General features: G+C 36.8%; 1 protein-coding gene across 6 annotated transcripts in view; it reads left to right on the plus strand.

Annotated features, from left to right (window-relative positions):
• Positions 1-1,343: 1,343 nt before the first annotated feature.
• The window catches only part of akap11 (A kinase (PRKA) anchor protein 11), a 35,122-nt gene continuing 17,189 nt past the window's right edge, over positions 1,344-19,276 (plus strand). For 5 of the 6 annotated variants that reach the window (XR_012385256.1, XM_009304582.5, XM_068223573.2 and 2 more), the window contains exons 1-8: positions 1,344-1,415; positions 8,824-8,920; positions 9,026-9,136; positions 13,152-13,205; positions 13,357-13,488; positions 13,999-14,239; positions 14,467-18,634; positions 18,768-18,923. Coding sequence is in view for 5 of the 6 variants with exons in the window: in XM_009304582.5 (XP_009302857.2) it covers positions 8,858-8,920; positions 9,026-9,136; positions 13,152-13,205; positions 13,357-13,488; positions 13,999-14,239; positions 14,467-18,634; positions 18,768-18,923 (4,925 nt within the window). In the remaining variant the exon portion in view is untranslated. Of the gene's footprint in view, positions 1,416-8,819; positions 8,921-9,025; positions 9,137-13,151; positions 13,206-13,356; positions 13,489-13,998; positions 14,240-14,466; positions 18,635-18,767; positions 18,924-19,276 lie in introns of all 6 variants that reach the window. The other variant, XM_017357775.4, reaches the window with a different exon arrangement.

Below are 19,276 nucleotides of genomic sequence, written 5' to 3' on the forward strand. Positions count from 1 at the left end.
GTGAAATAGACTTCTATTAGACATCTTTAGGATGTTTGCGATTCAGAATGTGTGTTAAACTGACATCATACAGACGTCTGCCAGACGTTTGTATACAGCTGGTGCTTTCCAATATATTGATGCTTATCAATATATTTTGAAATAAATAATGACATTGACATCAATTGGAGGGGCCAACTAATTCGAAGAAGGCTACAAAAAAAATAATAATAAAAAATTGGTGGGATTTCAAAGGGCCCTCTCAATGGGCTTATTATGTGGTCCTGTCGCCATTTTGTGGATAGACACAAATATATATATATATATATATATATATATATATATATATATATATATATATATATATATATATATATATATATATCAAAAAACGTCATAAATGAATGAATATATATATATATATATATATATATATATATATATATATATATATATATATATATATATATATACATACACACACACACATACATATATATATACATATATATATATACATATATATACATACATATATATATATATATATATATATATATATATATATATATATATATATATATATATATATATATATATATATACATATATATATACACATACATACATATATATATACATATATATATATATATATATATATATATATATATATATATATATATATATATATATATATATATATATTTATATATATATACACACATACATACATACATATACATACATATATATATATATATATATATATATATATATATATATATATATATATATATATATATATATATATATATATATATATATATATTCATTTATGACGTTTTTTGACTTAGTCCCTTTATTAATTTATTATTATTAATTTATATATTTATATATTATTAAAGTTATATAGTTATAGTATTATATATTATTATATAAAGCTATATTATTTTTTTTATTATTATAATTATTATTATATTATCTAGTGCTGGGCAAAGATTACGCCTGTTGCGCCAACCTATTATTATTACTGTTATTATTAATATCGAAAAAAAAACATATTGCAGTACTTAACTGGCGAGGAAATAGTAAAATGCTTACACATCCTAAAGAGTAGGCAAAATGTATGCTACATTGAATTGTCCTTCAAGTTACTTTGTTCTGTTACATTGAGCTTTTTATTTGACCAAAATAAAAACACGAAAATATTGAAATTACGTACATATTGAGTACATATAAATTAAATGTTCATTTATTTATTTATTATTATCATTTTTGTGCAAGTGGATCTTACCCCATCAGTGAATCTGCGATCGCCTACCCCTCGAACCTCCGCTCTGGCAGTGATTGTTTTCGCCTGGTCGTCTTGTTTTCATGAAATGAACGGACGTAAGAGCAGCTAGCTTGCCCACTGCACGGCTCTGTCAGAAAAGGTGAGACGCACTTCATTTTCATTTGCATGTCATTTTCCTTTTTGAAATCGCGCATCACGGAGTAGCTAAGGGCGAGTGGTGTCAAAGGTGCGGATCACGACTGATGTTTTCACAGGCCTGATGCTAATGCGCGAACCAGCTGCGTCTCTAATGACATCATCAGGCTTTAGCGTTAACAAATGTTACACACGGACGAATAAACATATATTACAGATAATACTTCGCCTTGTACTGTTTACTAATGAACCTTGCTGTTATTTAGCGATGTAGCACACCCCGTGACAATGTCTAAAATCGAACACATACACGAACCATTAAACTAAACCAAAAAAAAGAGAGATAAGCATCAGAGATGACAAAACATTATACATCTCAAATTTCGTAAAGCCGTGTGGTCTCGTACATGTATACAGCGGTTTGCCGTGGACATCTGGAGTTGTCACAGCTGTAGGGTTATGATGGGCCGTGTTTTTACACGTTTGAAGCCTTAAAGCAAATCTTGAGTACTGAAAGCAGGCTGTTATGGCAAGAAATCACGTCTTCTGCATGCAGTGTTTGCCACTCCCCTTTATAAGCTGGGAACAGTCGGTGATCTCATAAACATCTGTTGATTTGAGGAAATCATTTGACCCTGCTGATGCTTTCAGCACAGATCACATGCAGTCACCGCCATCACTTGCAAGTTAATATTCCCCTCCTCTTTCTCTCTCGATCTCTTGAAGATTGAGGTTTGGTGTTCGTGTTCTCTTTTAGTGTGTGGTGAATTCTTAGAAATAGTGTTTACCTTCGCAGTCCCTACCCACACACAGTCATGCCGAAATGCATCAAAGTCTGACCTATTTCAGCATTTAGGTGTGAGAGCTTCTTCAGTAAGAAACAATAGTTGCAGGACTCAGTATTTAATATACATTTTTATAAAACCTTTTTTTTTTTTTTTTTTTTGCAACAGCAGCAGCAGAAGGTTCTGCAAACTATTACTACACGCACCTCTTAAGATAAAGGAATAATTCAGCTAAAGCGAAAACCAAAAAATCTAAATTTGAATCACAGGCATCAAACCCTTCTGGTTATCGTGTGGCCGAAGAAAAAGAAAAAGAGGTCTTTAAAAATTCAATTCATCTTTATTTCTACAGCACTTTAACAATGTAGATTGTATGGAAGCTCATTTCCGCCACTGAATAAAATAAAGAAATACAATGTAAAAAAGTTATCAGAAAAGTACTCAGAAATCTGAGTTGTCACAATTTTGAGTCTTAAAGTCACAATTCTGAGTTATGAAGTCACAATAGTAAGTAATTAAGTCAGAAGTATTAAGTACAATAAACTCAGAATTAGTTTTTAATAATAAGTATTTGTAACTCAGAATTCTGACTTTAAAACTCGGAATTCTGACTTAATAACATGCAGTTCTGAGTTTATTACCCAGAAATCTGACTTTATAACTCAGAATTCAGACTATATAACCCAAAATTCTGACTTTATAACCCAGAATTCTGACTTTATAACTCAGAATTCAGACTATATAACCCAAAATTCTGACTTTATAACCCAGAATTCTGACTTTATAACTCAGAATTCTGACTATATAACCCGGAATTCTGACTCTATAACTCAGAATTCTGACTTTATAATTTTTTTACATTGTATTTATTTAGGGCGACACAGTGGCACAGTAGGTAGTGTTGTCACCTCACAGCAAGAGGGTCGCTGGATCGCTGGTTCGAGCCTCGGCTCAGTTGGCGTTTCTGTGTGAAGTTTGCATGTTTTCCCTGCCTTCGCAGGGGTTTCCTCAGGGTGCTCCGGTTTTCCCCACAGTCCAAAGAAATGCGGTACAGGTGAATTGGGTAGGCTAAATTGTCCGAAGTGTATGAATGTGTGTTTGAATGAGTGTGTGGATGTTTCCCAGAGATGGGTTGCGCCTGGAAGGGCATCCGCTGCGTAAAAACGTGCTGGGTAAGTTGGCGGTTCATTCCCCTGTACGACCCCGGATTAATAAAGGGACTAAGCCGAAAAGAAAATGAATGAATGAATGTATTTATTTATTATAATTTTTTTTATTCAGTGGAGGGAACAGGCTTCCATAAGATTGTGTCAAAGCAGCTTAACATAGAAGATTATAGTAAATTGAAACTTTGTCAGTCCAGTTTTCAGAGTTGAAGTTCAGTTTAGTTTGGTTCAGTGTGGTTTAATCCTCACTGCTAAAAGTCCAAACACTGAAGTCTCAAACCAAGCAAGCCAGTGGCGACAACAGCGAGGAACAAAGTTCACCAATTGATGAAATTAAAGGAAAAAACGGAGCTTGAGCATTTATTCCATTAGTGATTACTTTTTTGCATTTATCAATGAGTTTATTGAAAATTACAAAATAAATGTAGGTCCCACTTTATATTAAGTAGCTTTGATTGCTCTTTAGTTAGGTTCAAATTAATAGTTTGCTACAATGCACTTATTATTTACATGCATGTTTTTACATCATGTGTTTGAAAATGTATATCTGCACGTTAGTTATGCTCATAATAACCGATTAACAGTTAACCGAGAGGGTGCATTTTTTTACTGATTAATAGTATCAGTTAAATGATAAACAAAATATTGTTGTATATATTTTTAAAATTTGGCTGCATAAGGGGCTGATCACAGCGAACATGCTTTTTGCGTTCAGAGTGGGGTTGTGTGATTAATCGAAATTCAATCGCGATTGATATTTGAAATCTTTTGTTTAATCGCAAGAGGCTGCAATATGAAATTTATAAGTAATAATTTCCCTCGCTCAGAGCAAATGCGTGTCTGACAGTCTTGCTAGCCAGTTCAGTGAGCACACTTTTGTTTTGCCCAATTAAAATTGCGCAACCGAACTACGCTTGTAATAAAAAAAGGGAAGGAAACATGAATGCGCTGACAAGTGGGATTATGGTGTCTACTGCTTTAGAAGCATAATAGACAAATTCATATCAAAGAAAAACAGCATTAGTAATATGGCAATATTTTGGTTTCAGTCACAGACCGAAAAAAAGCAGGTAGTTTTCAAGAGCTGTCACAGAATTGTTGCCATGACTTACAGATTAGTGAGGTAAAGCTTGAGTACAAAATTAAATGGTAAATCAAGTCGTAATAACAATATCTGTCAAAAATTAAATGCGATTAGTAAGGGTGTCACGATCCTCCAAATCCTCAATTTGATTACATTTTCGATTCTAAAGGCACGATTCGATTTGATTTTCGATTATGAATAATTAATTAATCAATAACCAATTAATTATTTGTAGCCTACCGTTTAAACTACCTGACCTGCATGGTCTTTGTTTTACCCATAAACAAATCATACAGTAAATGAATAAAGGCAAGATACACACATAATTACCACCTGTCAATCACTTTTTCTGCGGTACTCGTGAATAGGCAGTGATCTGTGTCGTTATAATGGCGTTGGTAAAAAAGATGCACAACCAACAGGAACCAGCCAACAGTATCTGAGGTGTTCGCTAAAATGACTAAGTACAAGTGAGTGAAAGATTGAAGCAGTCCTCTGACTGCTTGGACCTGCTGTCTCGAGCGCATGGCTGTGAGTGCGTCTGTATCTGTGTGGTCAGGTGATGTGCATTTTCAGAGGTAGAGAGGAAGGAGGGCTGCTCAGAAATGCTACACGCCACTGTGGATGTCAAATCGTTGTCGTTCTAAAATGCCATTTAAAAACAAAGACCTGAGTATGTACTTTTCGCGAGCGCATTTGCAACGGGGGCGGGCGGAGGATCGCGATGCCGGTGTTGTCTATCGGACGAACCGTACGTAATACGTACATAGCAGAGCTTGCAAAACTGTTTTTTTTGTCGACAACACGAACGTTGTCAACATAACTCACTGGAAATCCAAAATGCTTACACACCGGCGACTTCATTGAAAGAGGAGTGGGTTTAAGTTCTGTCGACGGGTCTCCTGCTTCTGCAGTTTAACAAGCACTTCAACAAGCCTGTTTATTTCCCGCCTGGCAAGCCAAGCTGATGTGACATGGGGGCGTGGCAGCATCGACGATTTTATTTTTTGATTCGATAATCGAAATTGAGACTAAATTTTTCGATTTCGATTAAAAATCAAAATCGTGACACCCCTAGTGATTAGATATTTTCCCCAAATTGCACAGCCCTAGTTGAGAGGGGCATCATTTGAATGGTTTACCAACGTTGCAAGTGTTTTTGCAACGCCCTGCACACCTCACGTTTTTTGCCATTGCTCACTTTGTGCTCGCAGTTGGAAAAAAAGTCAACTCTGAGTGGAAAAAGTGTCAGTCGGTGTTACGTCAGTCATATCTTTTTCTTTTTTAATCAAACAAAAACAGAGGCGGGGTTTCCGTTGATTAAATGGATAGCAGTGCAAATATATGGGACAAATTCTGGACCTTTGTCAGTGAAGGGCGGCTCATCCGTTTACTAAATATGTGGATCTAATTGAATTTGCATTGTAAACATTAAATAAAAGTTAAAAAGCTATTTTTTAAATTTCAAATATGCATTTTTTAGTTAAGAATCATTCAGCATAAATCCAGTTTTTTTTTTTTTATTCTGCGCAAATACAAAAAATGTCAGCAGATTCTGTCTGGCCTTTGTTATAAGATAAGGCTTTAACAAAGAGTTTTGTATGGATAAAAATGCTGCAGAAAAAGTGGACACTAACTGTAGCACTCTATTAAAAACCAACACGCTATCAGTTGTTCGAGATTAGATAAGCTTGTTTGTCAGGCTGTAAACAAATGGTGTATTATAATCAGCCTGAGCCAGCAGATTTATTTCTGAGGCCTTATTAACCCATAGTACCAGATGGATGCACTCACCTAACCTGCTACACTAGGTAGCCTTTTGTAACTGGCATTTGCTCCACATTTATTTTTTGTTCTATACTTAATCAGATTCTGGTTTTCGAATCTGCTTCTTTCACGCAAGCTTCTGCACTGCACACTGATAAGATCTCACTGCTACAGCATGCTTTGTTTCGGCTTAGGCTATGTGAGAATGTGATAACAGCCTGACTTTGGGCCGCTAATAGCCGAGACCTACATTTTTCTATCATTATGGTATACCGCACACACAGATGGCCCAAGATAGTTTTCTTGCTGTAGACCGTATAACATTGAAGATATGAACTGTTCAACTTTCACTCTTTAGGTATTTTTTTTCCGTCTTCTCATATTCACCCCACGTTTCTGTCTAACTGGAGCAGATGGAATGCCCATGTTTTACCCAGAAGTCACGTGATCTCCTAGTTAAAAATCCAAAGCATAGTTTTAGTTATGGTTCACTCAAAAATGAAAATTCTATCATTAATTACTCAGCCTCATATTGTTTGAATCATGTCAATCTAATCTCCTGAGACCTTTGCTCATCTCCAGAATGCAAATAAAGATATTTAAGATGAAATTTGAGAACTTTCTCGTACCCGCTAGACAGAGTCCTGAGATGTTCAAAGTCCAGAAAAGGAACCCAAAACATAAAATCTGGCCACAACATTCCAAGTAACTTAAGTGATTTAACTGTAATCTTATGTAACTCCAAAAAAAAAAGATGTTGTTCAGCCTATATTTTCCATGACAGGTCGAGTGTGTTTACTATAGGCAGTACAACACATTGTCAACATTGCAACACGCAAGCTTCGTATTACCCATAGTAAACTTACGCTCCAATCTGACAATGAAAACATTATTTTGTGGACATTTTTTTTGGTGCACAAAAGTGTTCTTGGAGCTTCAAATGATAACAGTTGAACCACTGAAGTTTTAGAAAAGTTTTCGGTATCTTTTCTGGACATCTCGCAACCCTTGTTGTTCATGGAGGGTCTGAGAGCTCTTGTATTTAATCTAAAATATCTTAATTTGTGTTTTGAAAGTCGCAATTAATAACCAAATATATTTTTTTTTGGTTAATGTATACATTACAGTGTGTCTGTGTGGTCTTAAAATATCTTAAATTCCAAAAACAAAATCTTTTAAACCTAAAATACTTATAAAAGGGCGAAGCAGTGGCCCAGTATGTAGTGCTGTCGCCTCACAGCAAGAAGATTGCTGGGTCGGTGGTTCGAGCCTTGGCTCAGTTGGCGTTTCTGTGTGGCGTTCCGGGTGCTCCGGTTTCCCCCACAGTCCAAAGACATGCGGTACAGGTGAATTGGGTAGGCTAAATTGTCCGTAGAGTATGAGTGTGTGTTTGGATGTTTCCCAGAGATGGGTTGCGGCTGAAAGGGCATCTGCTGCGTAAAAACTTGCTGGATAAGTTGGCGGTTCATTCTGCTGTGGCGACCCCGTATTAATAAAGGGACTAATAAACTGACAAGAAAATGAATGAATGAATGAAGACTTATAAAAATCACAAAGATTTGAACAGATATGTTAATCCCGGTTTCTTTATGATTTTTTTTTTTTTTTGTGGACATGTGTATACATGTAATTATGGTGCCTGTCAATTAATTCAGTGGGTGGGGAAAACCACACTCCTACATCACGTTGAAATGGGCCTTGAAATCACTGAGATTTGGGTCCTAAAAAGAGACTTGTCGGGTTTCGATCACTCCAATATGACAGTGGATACACTGTATATGTGTATACAGTGGATATGTGGATATGACTGGTATACACTGTATACCTACACACAGTTCTGTCCAAACAGCTTACAAAAGTTTATCATTGGCGCCCTTTAAATTTGTTTGATGGAACCTGCAGAGACCCTGCTTTAAATGTAAATGTAAATACTAAATAATTTTCTAAATACTCTTGTGTTTTAAAAACTCTTATATTTTTAAACTCTTATAAAACAACAAAAGACATTTTGAACAATCTGTTGTTGTACATGCAGTCATTGGGGTCTTTATCTTTCTGTGAACCTTTGAGTTTTGTGTTCTTACATGTGCCAGTTTCCTTCTGTGAATCCATTCCAATTTCAGAAAATGTTCTGCTTACTGTATATGAACCCTAAACTTTCTAATCCAATTTGCATGAATATTTATTTTCCAAACACAATTTATGAGCATACAATGCAAACATTCTAGTTGCAATTGCAATATTCTCAAACCAAAAAGCCCTTGAGATTATTTTATTCCATGTGAATATATGCTTTTCTTATAAACTTAATGACATCTTTAAAAAAAAAAAAAAAACTTAACTACCATACGTGTCGTCTGAATTTTGCCTGTTTTCTCTTTGCTCATATTATTTTAAATCTGTGTCGCGTTGTCCAATCCAGTTAAAATGCAATTAATGAGTGAAAGTGATTCATAAGACTTTCCAGTTTTAATGAGCTGTCAATCCATTTATAAACAGATTGTTTGAGTGCATGTTAATGTAGCTACTGTAGAGTCTATGGAATTATTTGTAGCCTAATTGACAATTGTTATGAGATGTGATAATTAAATGGGCTGATTTGTCTTAAAGGAGAGGAGAACCTCCTGTCCAGCCAAGCAACATCATGGACGCCTGTGCACGGATCAGAGGTATCCCAATAAAGAGCCGTGCCACCATGAAGAAAGAGGTATGCTGTTGATTGAAGTTTTTTTTCTCCTAAAACATATCTGTGGTGTTATTTTTTGTGGGAATCTCCTGCAGTTTCTAACATACTTTATATTTCTTTGATCAGACCATCCGTGAGGGCTCAAACCCGTGCCTGAAGAGTTTGTTGAAACACAAAAAGGAGCTGTGCAATGTGGTAGTGGAGCTGCATAATAAAGAACCGCAGTGTCTGTCAGAAGTAAGGATCACACACACCGTCATGCATTTCAGACTTCCATATGGGTGTTTTTTAATGTGCATGAAGTTGCAAAGGAACTCTTTTATTGTGCCCTTATTATGCGCCTTTTGAACATTTATCCATACTGCAATCTGTAATGTTGCTGTTTGAGGAGGTCGTCAAAGTTTTAAACATCAAAGAAGGACTGAACAATTAATCAAAATCGACATTCAGTACCTATGATCGATCAAGTTTTTCCAGGTCAAATTTTTCAATTACTTTCCCTACCACGTGTGGAGTCACATGACCCTGCTCAGTTAAGGCTTTATACTTTAAACTTCTATGTTGAACGCACGGGTATGGTCCGGTGCAGCCTTCGTGCGGTCGTATTTAAGTGCACCTCTCAAAAAATTTAAGTATACATTACACGTTTGCACTACAGTGACGATGATTGGAAGCTGTGCCAAAGATGGCATATTTTTCTTTACAATAAAACTCTTATTTACATTAAAAATTTCTTTACAGAAGATTCAAGAAATGCACTGTTTAAAATATTATTTACAGGATATACAAGAGTTATTTTATTTAGAAGAGATGCTGCTTTGTTTCTACTTTAAAAATGGAAAACATTAAAAATAATTAGTTTTGTATCCAAAAGTGCGAGTTATTTATTTTCATTTTTTTATTATAAGAAAAAAATGACTGTTGGTTTTAGGCAATGTGTGTTTTAATTTCAATTGTTCAACATTGATGTTTAATAAATAATCATAGATAGATTTCAGAAGTCAGATTATTTCTTTCGGTTATTTTAAAATCAAGTAATGCACCCTCCATTCCAAAATATCTCACTTGTAATTAGTGAGTATATTTAATGTACAAACAAATTTAATAAAATAGTCGTTCATTAATTGTGCTCAAGTTAAAATGTTCAATTAATTGAGATTTTAATTTTAGGCCAAATCACCCAGCCCTACATCAAAGTTTGTGTCAAATAAGGTCATTGTATCTTAAAAGAAAGAATCAATTCTGAACTGCTGAAATGTTTGTGCCAGATCCTTAAGTAGGGATGGGACTTCATAATCTGACCGTATTCTGAGTCACTTTTTGATTCCAAAACAATTCTCTACTGTATCTATATTTTTTTCCTGAATTCTTTGTGCATGGGATATTGAATCCAGAATTGGTTAAAATTGAACAAAATGTTACATTTTGTTTATGATTTGAATCTATTCACAACAGTGCTGCCATCTTTAAAGTGATTTGTTTTTATAGCACACTTATATTTAGGATGAACAAGCTATTAATGCAACACTGAATGTAACATCGCAATGCTATTTGAATACAGAGTTGATTTTGAACTTTTGAAAATCGCAAGCCATTGGTTAGGAAACTTTATATACAATGATGAAAATTAGCATATCAACACTGTATGGTTTTCCCTAAATGGTGACAAATGGCCTCAAACACTGTAACTGTCTTTTGTTGACAACGTCATGCTGAGGTGAAAAAGTGTTAGAGAAGTCAACTCTGCTTTGATTCTGAATTTTCAAAATGCCTTGTTATTCTCTCTTAAATCAATTTAGTTTTTATACAGCAGATGGAGCTGAATGCTTTTTAAGCTGCTGAACACTTCTTGCATCCAATTTCTTATAAATACCACATGAACCTAAAACAGTCAAAAATGTTAGAAAAGGTTTAGGCCAATCACAAAGGAGAAAGGCCAATCACAAAGGCCAATCACAAAGGAGAAAACACATTATTAGGGAAAAACTTTGGTTATAGTGTCAACATGGCCACACTGTACCCGGAGTTTTCAGAAGTTGTCAGTTTCAGTCTCCTTACACTAAGTTGTGTGATTCAAGTCTGGACAAACAGCCAAAATGCATAGAAAAAAAATAAACTAGTAATAAAACTAGCCATCTGTTGTGAAAAAACAAAAGATTAGTGATACATTTTGAAATTCACAAAATCAATTTTGTAAGCAATTTTTTTAACACGGCTCTAATTTTGTGAACATAGACAGAACATTTCTTCTTGGCAAAACCCTTATTAGTTTTTTTTTTTTTTTTAATCAGCAGATGAGGATCGAGGCTAGTTTTTAACTACAGCTAGTGCTCTAGCCTAGTTTTAACCGCAGATAGTGCTGTAAGCTAGTTTTTAAGTACAGATAGTGCTCTAGGCTAGTTTTTAACTGCAGATAGTGCTGTAAGCTAGTTTTTAACAGCAGCTAGTGCTCTAGGCTAGTTTTTTTAACAGCAGATAATGCTTTAGGCTAGTTTTTAACTACAGATAGTGCTCTAGGCTAGTTTTTTTAACAGCAGATAATGCTTTAGGCTAGTTTTTAACTACAGATAGTGCTCTAGGCTAGTTTTTAACATCATATAGTGTTCCAGGCTAGTTTTAACCACAGTTAGTGCTCTAGGCTAGTTTTAACTACAGTTAGTGCTCTAGGCTAATTTTTAAGATCAGATAGTGCTCTAGGCTAGTTTTTTCACAGAAGATTATGCACTAGGCTATTTTATTATTATTATTTTGAAACAGAAGATTATGCACTAGGCTATTTTATTATTATTATTATTATTATTATTATTATTATTTTAAAACAGATGGTGCTCTAGTCTATTTTTTAACAAAATATTGTGCTTCAGGCTAGTTTTTAACTGCAGATGGTGCTCCAGGCTAGTTTTTAATCGTACATTTAAATGTTCATGAGGAAGAGCCCTTGAGAGTCAGGCAATTAGTAATGTAAACACAGCTCACTATACAGTGAACACTTGTAATTATCACTAAAAAAACTTGTAAATTATTTATATATATATATATATATATATATATATATATATATATATATATATATATATATATATATATATATATATATATATATATATATATATATATATATATATATTATAAAAAGTTTAAGCGTATTAAGTGTGTTTATAGTATAGGAATTGGATACAAGAAGGATATAGTTGTTTGTAAAGAATCGATGCAGAATCAAATTTTTTGCCTTAGTTCTACTGTTCACACATAATTTACCAGTGAAGACCTATGTGTAAAAGGTGCTAACAAAAATAATTATATATATACCAATATTTTTTAAACTGTAAAATAGCTGCAGAAATGATGAGAACAATTTCACAGGTTCTAAAACACATTTTAATAGGAGAATGATTATAAGCCTTTTAATCAAGCTTCACATTTCCCATTTAAGCTTCAAATATGTTATTATGCAAAAGAAGCTGTCTGTTGGACTAAACCTGAAACCCCAACATTGCTTCAGTAGAATGGTGCATATACAAATGTGTCAGCTGAAATCTTTTGTGACCTCCTTTTGAGCTGAGTGATTTTGAAAGCCTCTATGACAACAGATATTGGCGATAAAGAGAGTGGTTAGAGTCATCTGGGACAATGCAACAGTGTGACTGTTGCATCTCACCTCATTATTTACATGACTGCATCTCACCTACTTTGTATGAACTGTTATGTTCCAAAAATTGTTGGGCTGGCATTCATCCTTGTGGCTTTGCAATTCTTATGAAGAGCGGTGAACTGCTGATATTTTAGTTTATTTGAACACACTGCACCGTTGACTAAAGGAACTCAGATAATGCAAATGCTGCATAGCATCACTCCATCATGGCAAGCTTGACACCTGAAATTGTGAAAGTAAACTCAGCTGCAAGTGACATATGGATTTATGCTTTGATATAACACTCTTCTCCATCATTTTTCAAATTTAACTGTTTTGCAAATTGATCAACCTTCTGGTAGTTCAGCACATGATCAATAGAAAATGCAAACAAATGTTATTATTACAGTAGGTGTGCCTAGTTTAATCAGCAAGGAGGATCCTGACCATTTATTGCACCTGTTAATTTCATTTAAATTAATTAGCAGTGACAGGTACTAACCACAAAATAAGTTTGTGCTTTGTGTTAAAGAGAAACAGGCGATTATTGTTTAACACCAAATTTCAGTTTAAAATCTTTATGCAATCTTTAATATGCATAATTGTGTCCTCGTTTTGTAGGTACATTATGTTTGCTTACCTAGTCATGCTGAGGGAGAGGACTTCACTCTACAGGTACAAATCTTTTGTGCTATGTGTGTGTTTCTTGAGCAGCAAATCATATTACAATGAAATCAGGAGGATCATATGACATTTTAAAGACTTTTTTGTGTGATTTTTTTTTTTTTTTTGGAGATCCTAGAGTAATACATTTTTATGCCCACAGGCTCTGACGTCACTTTCTACTGAAATGATGGAGTTGCTTAGGTCACTACATGTACATAATCTTAAAGATGAAGAGATTCTACTTCTCAAAGATCCTAAAAGACCTTTTGAGAGAAAAGACAGTGTTTCTCAGGTATTTTTGTTTGAGTGTTGTTGAATTTTTGAGAGTATATGTTTATTTTTATGTCTTTTATTTTGAAAATCAGGTGTCTGGCACTGTTTTGTATGGGTTTTTAAGATTTGTGGTATTGATATTATTGTGTGAAATTGAGTCTAAGCAGAACTAACCTTGTGAAAGGCAGTAATGTTGTTAGGTTTTGAATTTTGAGCATTACTTCAAACCACAAATGTTTTCCAGACATAACAAGAGGTTGCATGTTTTCTTTCACACATGTCGGGGAAAATTAAAATACTGTGAGAAGTATAGAAATTTGAACTTCTCAAGGAATTATGTCAGTTTAGTGCTTGACAGGTCACAGACTTAGTCCGTTATGTTTATCTTCCAGATTAACATTAAGGCTATCATAACAATTTCTCTTGTCAATGTATCATGGCTTAAATATTTTTATTATGTCATCCCAGCATTTTTAACCCATTTAATGTCTTTTAAAACTGCATTATATTATTTATCTTTCATCTTTAGGCCTGTTCAAGAGCCTTGTGTATACTGAGGCATAGTCCCACCTCTCAAACTAATGTTTGCACCATGCTGGGGTTGTTGGCTCGGTACAGCGCTGGAATAAGGTATGCCCTGGAGTTACAGGTTCTGCACAGAGGCAATTCAGAATCATGTCAGGCTGAGGATGATGACACCAATCAGTCTGTCTCTTCTATCGAAGAGGACTTTGTTACAGCTCTTGAGCATCTCGAAGAAGATGACACAGGTGACTATGTAGGAAGGTTACTAAATAGTTTTATCTTGATAAAATGATCAATGTTGTATCACTCAACATTTTTTGCTAACTGTTCAAGTCAATGCATCTTTGCTGAATTAGAAGTATAGATAACCACCAACCAGAGAGGTTTTGAAAGTAAATGCTTATGACCATCTACAAGTTCTGTTTTTAGTTACTTTAATATTATTTACCAATGTGTTCTTCGGTTCTTGCAGGTTCTCATGGTCACAGGAACCAAAGGGATGTGGCATCCCAGACAGTCCCCTCTCATTTGAAAGACCTAACTGGATCTCACATAATTTTAAGTTCCATTCCCAAGAAGTCATCGCGCAGAGAAAAGGCTCAGGCAAAAGTGTCAGAAACCGTTATAAAGTCAATAGCATTTCAAAGAAATTCAGAGAGCCCATGTGTACTTGGCAGTCCGCCAAAAGGACGTGCTACTGCCACGTCCCTTACTGAGTCAGATGATTCAGATTGCTCAAGTCCCAGCCCAATTATATTCTTGGATGAAGTTGGATATCAGAAGAGTCTAAAAGCAAAACTTGACATCCCCAAGATCCCTGTTTTAAAGGATGGAGTAGAAGACTCTGACTCAGAAGTTAGTGAATTTTTCGACAGCTTTGATCAGTTTGATGAACTAGACCAGTCTTTTGATTCCATTGTCAAGGCTCATAAAGAACACCCTGGTCAAACAGAGAAGCATGTTGACAAGTCTGGATGTAAATTCGTATCAAGGGGGTGCTCAACCACAGGAATGAACCCTCACAAGTTTGATCATAGGACTCTTCCAGCCAATGTCAAGAAACCAACCCCACTTAAACCAGGATCACCCTATAGTATTCAGTCTGACTCACCAGAATCCCCACGGCTGGCAAGGACTCCCTGCGAGGAAAGCGGGCCACTCTTCAGCCCAGTTCGTTCATCTGCATTTAGCCCACTGGGAGAAGGAGGGTCCTTAGAGTATTTTTGGAAGGGGGACAGTGAGGGTTCAGAATTACGTAAACCACAGGACCTTTGCTCGCTGTACAAAACGTACTCTGATTTTGCCAACAGTTTGTCAAAAGAAATCCTTGGATCAGTTTGTGGGTACTCCTCCCCTGTTGATTTTAACATTAATAAAAACCTGAGCTGTGTGTGTCATAAGGAGTTCCAAAATACTAATGGACATCTCATGAAGCTTTCAGACATCCAGGAGACAGTCACCATCACCAAATCCCAGTCACAGTCTCTTAAGGATGGGATTCAGAAATTTGCTACAGACTTGGTTGAAAGGAGCCTTGGCAGTGCCTTAAGGGACTTGCAGAAAGGTGTGTCCTCCTGTACCACTACGCTTTGCCATATGGCTGCAAGGTTGACTTCTTCAGTTTTTCAAATGGCCTTTCATGAGATAGGTATGCGCCATGCATATGTGTTAAAAGAGCGTGCCATAAATGGTCTAGCCAATTTCTTAGTAGGGGAGGCAATTTCTGGAGCCCTCAAAGAGTTCTTGTTTGTGAAAAAGCAGATTTTTAATAACACTGTCACACGATTTGCTGCAGATCTGGCCGAGGAATTAGTGTTTGAAGGAATTATGGAGGTATGCCAGTTTTCACATCCCTCAACACCACTCACACCAAGTGACTGGTCATTTGAGCAAGAGGAGGAAGTGGTTTCATCCTATGCCTCCGATCTCTCTGAGTCTGTTTTGCAAGAGGCTTTTATAGAGCTCTCTCAAGCTGATGTGACTTTTACTACACAGGCAGCTATCAGTGTGTCAGTAGACAACATTTGCTATGTGAGTGCTGAAGATAGTTCTCATATTACAAAAACCTGCAGTTCTCAATCTAGCTATCTTGGATCACAGATTGTCACAGAGGTTGCAAATCAAGAGCAGGGTGGTTGCACAGTTAAGAAAGCCTTGTATTGTGTGTCAGGTATGGCCAGTTGTGTTCCAGTTCCTGTGGCTGGCAAGGTCATATCTCATGTACACAGCTCAGATGAACCTTCTCAGTATAAACACAGTATTGATCATGTATGTCAGACCAGCCCTAAAAGAACCATATGTTGCCAAGGGGAGGCAGCATCCTCAAGCTCAGATATCTCTGCTACAACTCAGACTGAAACTTCCCCAGGTCCTGCAAGAATCCAAAATGCCAGTGTTGAGGAAATTGTTAGCAGTCCATCCACTGAAAATGATTCCAGCAAACCCTCAATTGGAAAGACTTTTCAAAACTTCTCTGGGAATATGGTGGACACAATAGTAGGTGAGGCATTCGATCTTATGCATTCCTCAACAAAAGTGAAAAAGAAAGTTGAGGACTGTGCAGACTTTTTGAACAAAACAATAGCAGCTCGTATATCCACTCCAACCCATGGAGTTGTCAAATTAAATGATGTATCAGGTCAAAAAGGTTGCCATCAGACTCCCTTTCACTTGACATCAAAAGGCTCTTGTGACACATCCTCGAGAACTGTTCGTCCGGTCTCCAAGCTTACCCCAGAGGTCCGCTCTGTAGCGAGAAGGGACGTATTGGAGGTGCCAAGTTTTGAGTTTCACTCATGTGGTGGTAGAAGAGCAGCTGCTGAAGACTCATTAAGCAGCAACTCTGGATCAAAATCAGTTGAAATCCCAAGCACTCCACCCTCGAGTCCTCAACAGCCATCTGATGAGCACAGTGAGAAACAGATTAGACAGTTCTCAAAGAAGCTCAAAGGAACACTTGCAAAAGAATTTTCTCCTGCAACTCCTCCACCCACCCCGTATTACCCGCCTGTTACAGATGTCAAAGAAAAAGGTTCTGTTTCTGACAAGGCTGATTTCATGCTGAAACTCATTAGGTCTCTCTCTGAAGAAGCAGTCAGTAATGAAGATGAGGAGGAAGACCAAGAAGATGGTCCTCACACTAGAAACTCCCAGGAAAAGATGAGTCCCAGTGTCAGGAGTAGAATGATTGAGAGGAGTGCCCTCCATTATGCAGAGCGTTTAGCATGCCACATTGTGTCCATGGCAACTGAGATGGACACACTCAGCCTCGGAGATGTGAAAAAGCCTGTGGGTGATGAGAGCAAAGACAGTATTGCCTTGCATAGTGCACAGTTTTCAGAGCAGACTTTGAATTCTTTGTGGACGTATGCTGGAGAAGTGGCTGGAGAAGTCATCAATGATGTCAAAAGGATAAGTTCAACCCATTGTCGTCACAAAACGATAAAAAGAGGATCTGTGTATTCTGCAGACAAGCATCAGAATGGAGAAGGCCTTTTAGGAAGTTTGACTTGTCAATGGTCTAGTGATGTTCAAGCAAGTGGCGGTTCAAGTGGAATGTCATCAGAATATCCGAGTTGTGAGAGTGTGACTGACGAATATGCAGGTTACCTCATTAAGGTGCTCAAGAAGGAGGGAGGCAACAGAGAGCTTATATTGGATCAGTATGCCACACGTTTGGCATATCGATCAATTAAGTCTGGCTTGGCTCATGCAGCAAGGAAAATAAAGCAGAGGTCTCCTTTGAGGCTTCACTCCTCTCGTCGATTACACAATGATCCCAGTCCTGAGGTTTCTCAGATTTCCATATCTATGTCACCCCACACTGCAGTAACTGATGGCAAAGATGGGTCCTCCTGTGAATCTCTGCCATGTGCCTGTCAAGATAGTCAAGACTTGAGCAGTAACGAATATGTTGAACTTGTGAGCTTTGCAGAGTCGCTGGCCTACAACATCACATGTGATGTCACGAGAAAGCTGAGAATGTCGTCAGTTAGAATGCCTAAATCGCTCACTGATTCTTGCCTCTACAGGAAATCTACTGTTGAGGACGTGCCTGAAAATCTCATCAAGGGTACATTTTCATGCTCCCCTTTACCTTTCGCTGAAGCAAACAGGCTGTATCACAGTACGAGCAGTTTGAATGATGGTAAAAGCAACAGCGGTGTCATGCAAGTGATTGAACATTATGCCAGGAAAATTGTTGATGACACTTTGGAAATGACACTGGGGCCGGCATGTGTTCAGGCAGCGGGGGACAGGAGAGCACTTGAACCCAATTCCTTTACAGAAAAACTGGCTGAGGCATGTGAAACCTGTCGATATTGCCAAGGTCGAGATTGCTTGTTTTGCAGTCGAGATGGACGTCGCGGTTTTCAGGGTCTGAAAATAAGAAGGCAACAAGAGTCTGGTGCAGTGACTGGTTTGGATATTCCTAGAATTCACATTGATTTGGAGAAAAGAACTGCTTTTGCTGAAGAAATGGTATCCAGTGCTATTGAGAAAGCCAAGAAGGAACTGAGCTGCACCAGCCTGAATGCTGACAGTGGGATTGGTCATGATGGCGCAAGCTTTGCAGAAAGTCTCACCACAGAGATTATGACATCCGCATTGTCCAATGCCTGCCAAACCATCAATCTCGGGTAAACTTAAGCATCTTTCACAGAATCGTTTAAACTTGCTCAACAGTTACTCACAAAATGTGGATTTCCTAGATTTTGAAACACTTTTGTAGTCAAAGATTGTGTATCATGACTGACGTCTTTTTTGGTTCAGGACTCCTAGAAAAGAGGGTGGCAATGTGACGGAGTCAACAGTGAGTCAGCAGCTCAGTTTGAGTGTTGGAGATGATAGTCTTGGGAGCTGGTCCAATCTGAGTTTTGAAGAAGACCACCCAGATGAGAGCAGTAGCTTTCACCATCTAAGTGACAGGTGAACAACTCCCACTCCCCTTTCAAACAGTATTAAGGTTATAAAATTGTTAATTTCTACATTAAAGGGATAATTCACCCCAAAAATGCAAATCAGCTTTTCTTCTTCTCTTCTTGTCTTGCATAGTAGGAAACACAAATCAGACAGTTCTTTTGTGTTCAATGGAAGAAAGAAAATCAAATAGGTTTTGAACAAGTGAAGTGTGAGTAAATGACCACAGAATTATTGTTTTTGGGTGAATAATCCCTTTAAGTGAAGCTGGTTGACTAATTCCACACTCTTCACTTCACTTTCTTTTCTTGTACACCTTTCACAAGCATGTGTCTAATTATTGCAAAAAGTATGATTTGCTT

This window comes from Danio rerio, chromosome 9, assembly GCF_049306965.1.
Source record: "Danio rerio strain Tuebingen ecotype United States chromosome 9, GRCz12tu, whole genome shotgun sequence".
In the NCBI taxonomy this organism is placed as follows: domain Eukaryota; kingdom Metazoa; phylum Chordata; class Actinopteri; order Cypriniformes; family Danionidae; genus Danio; species Danio rerio.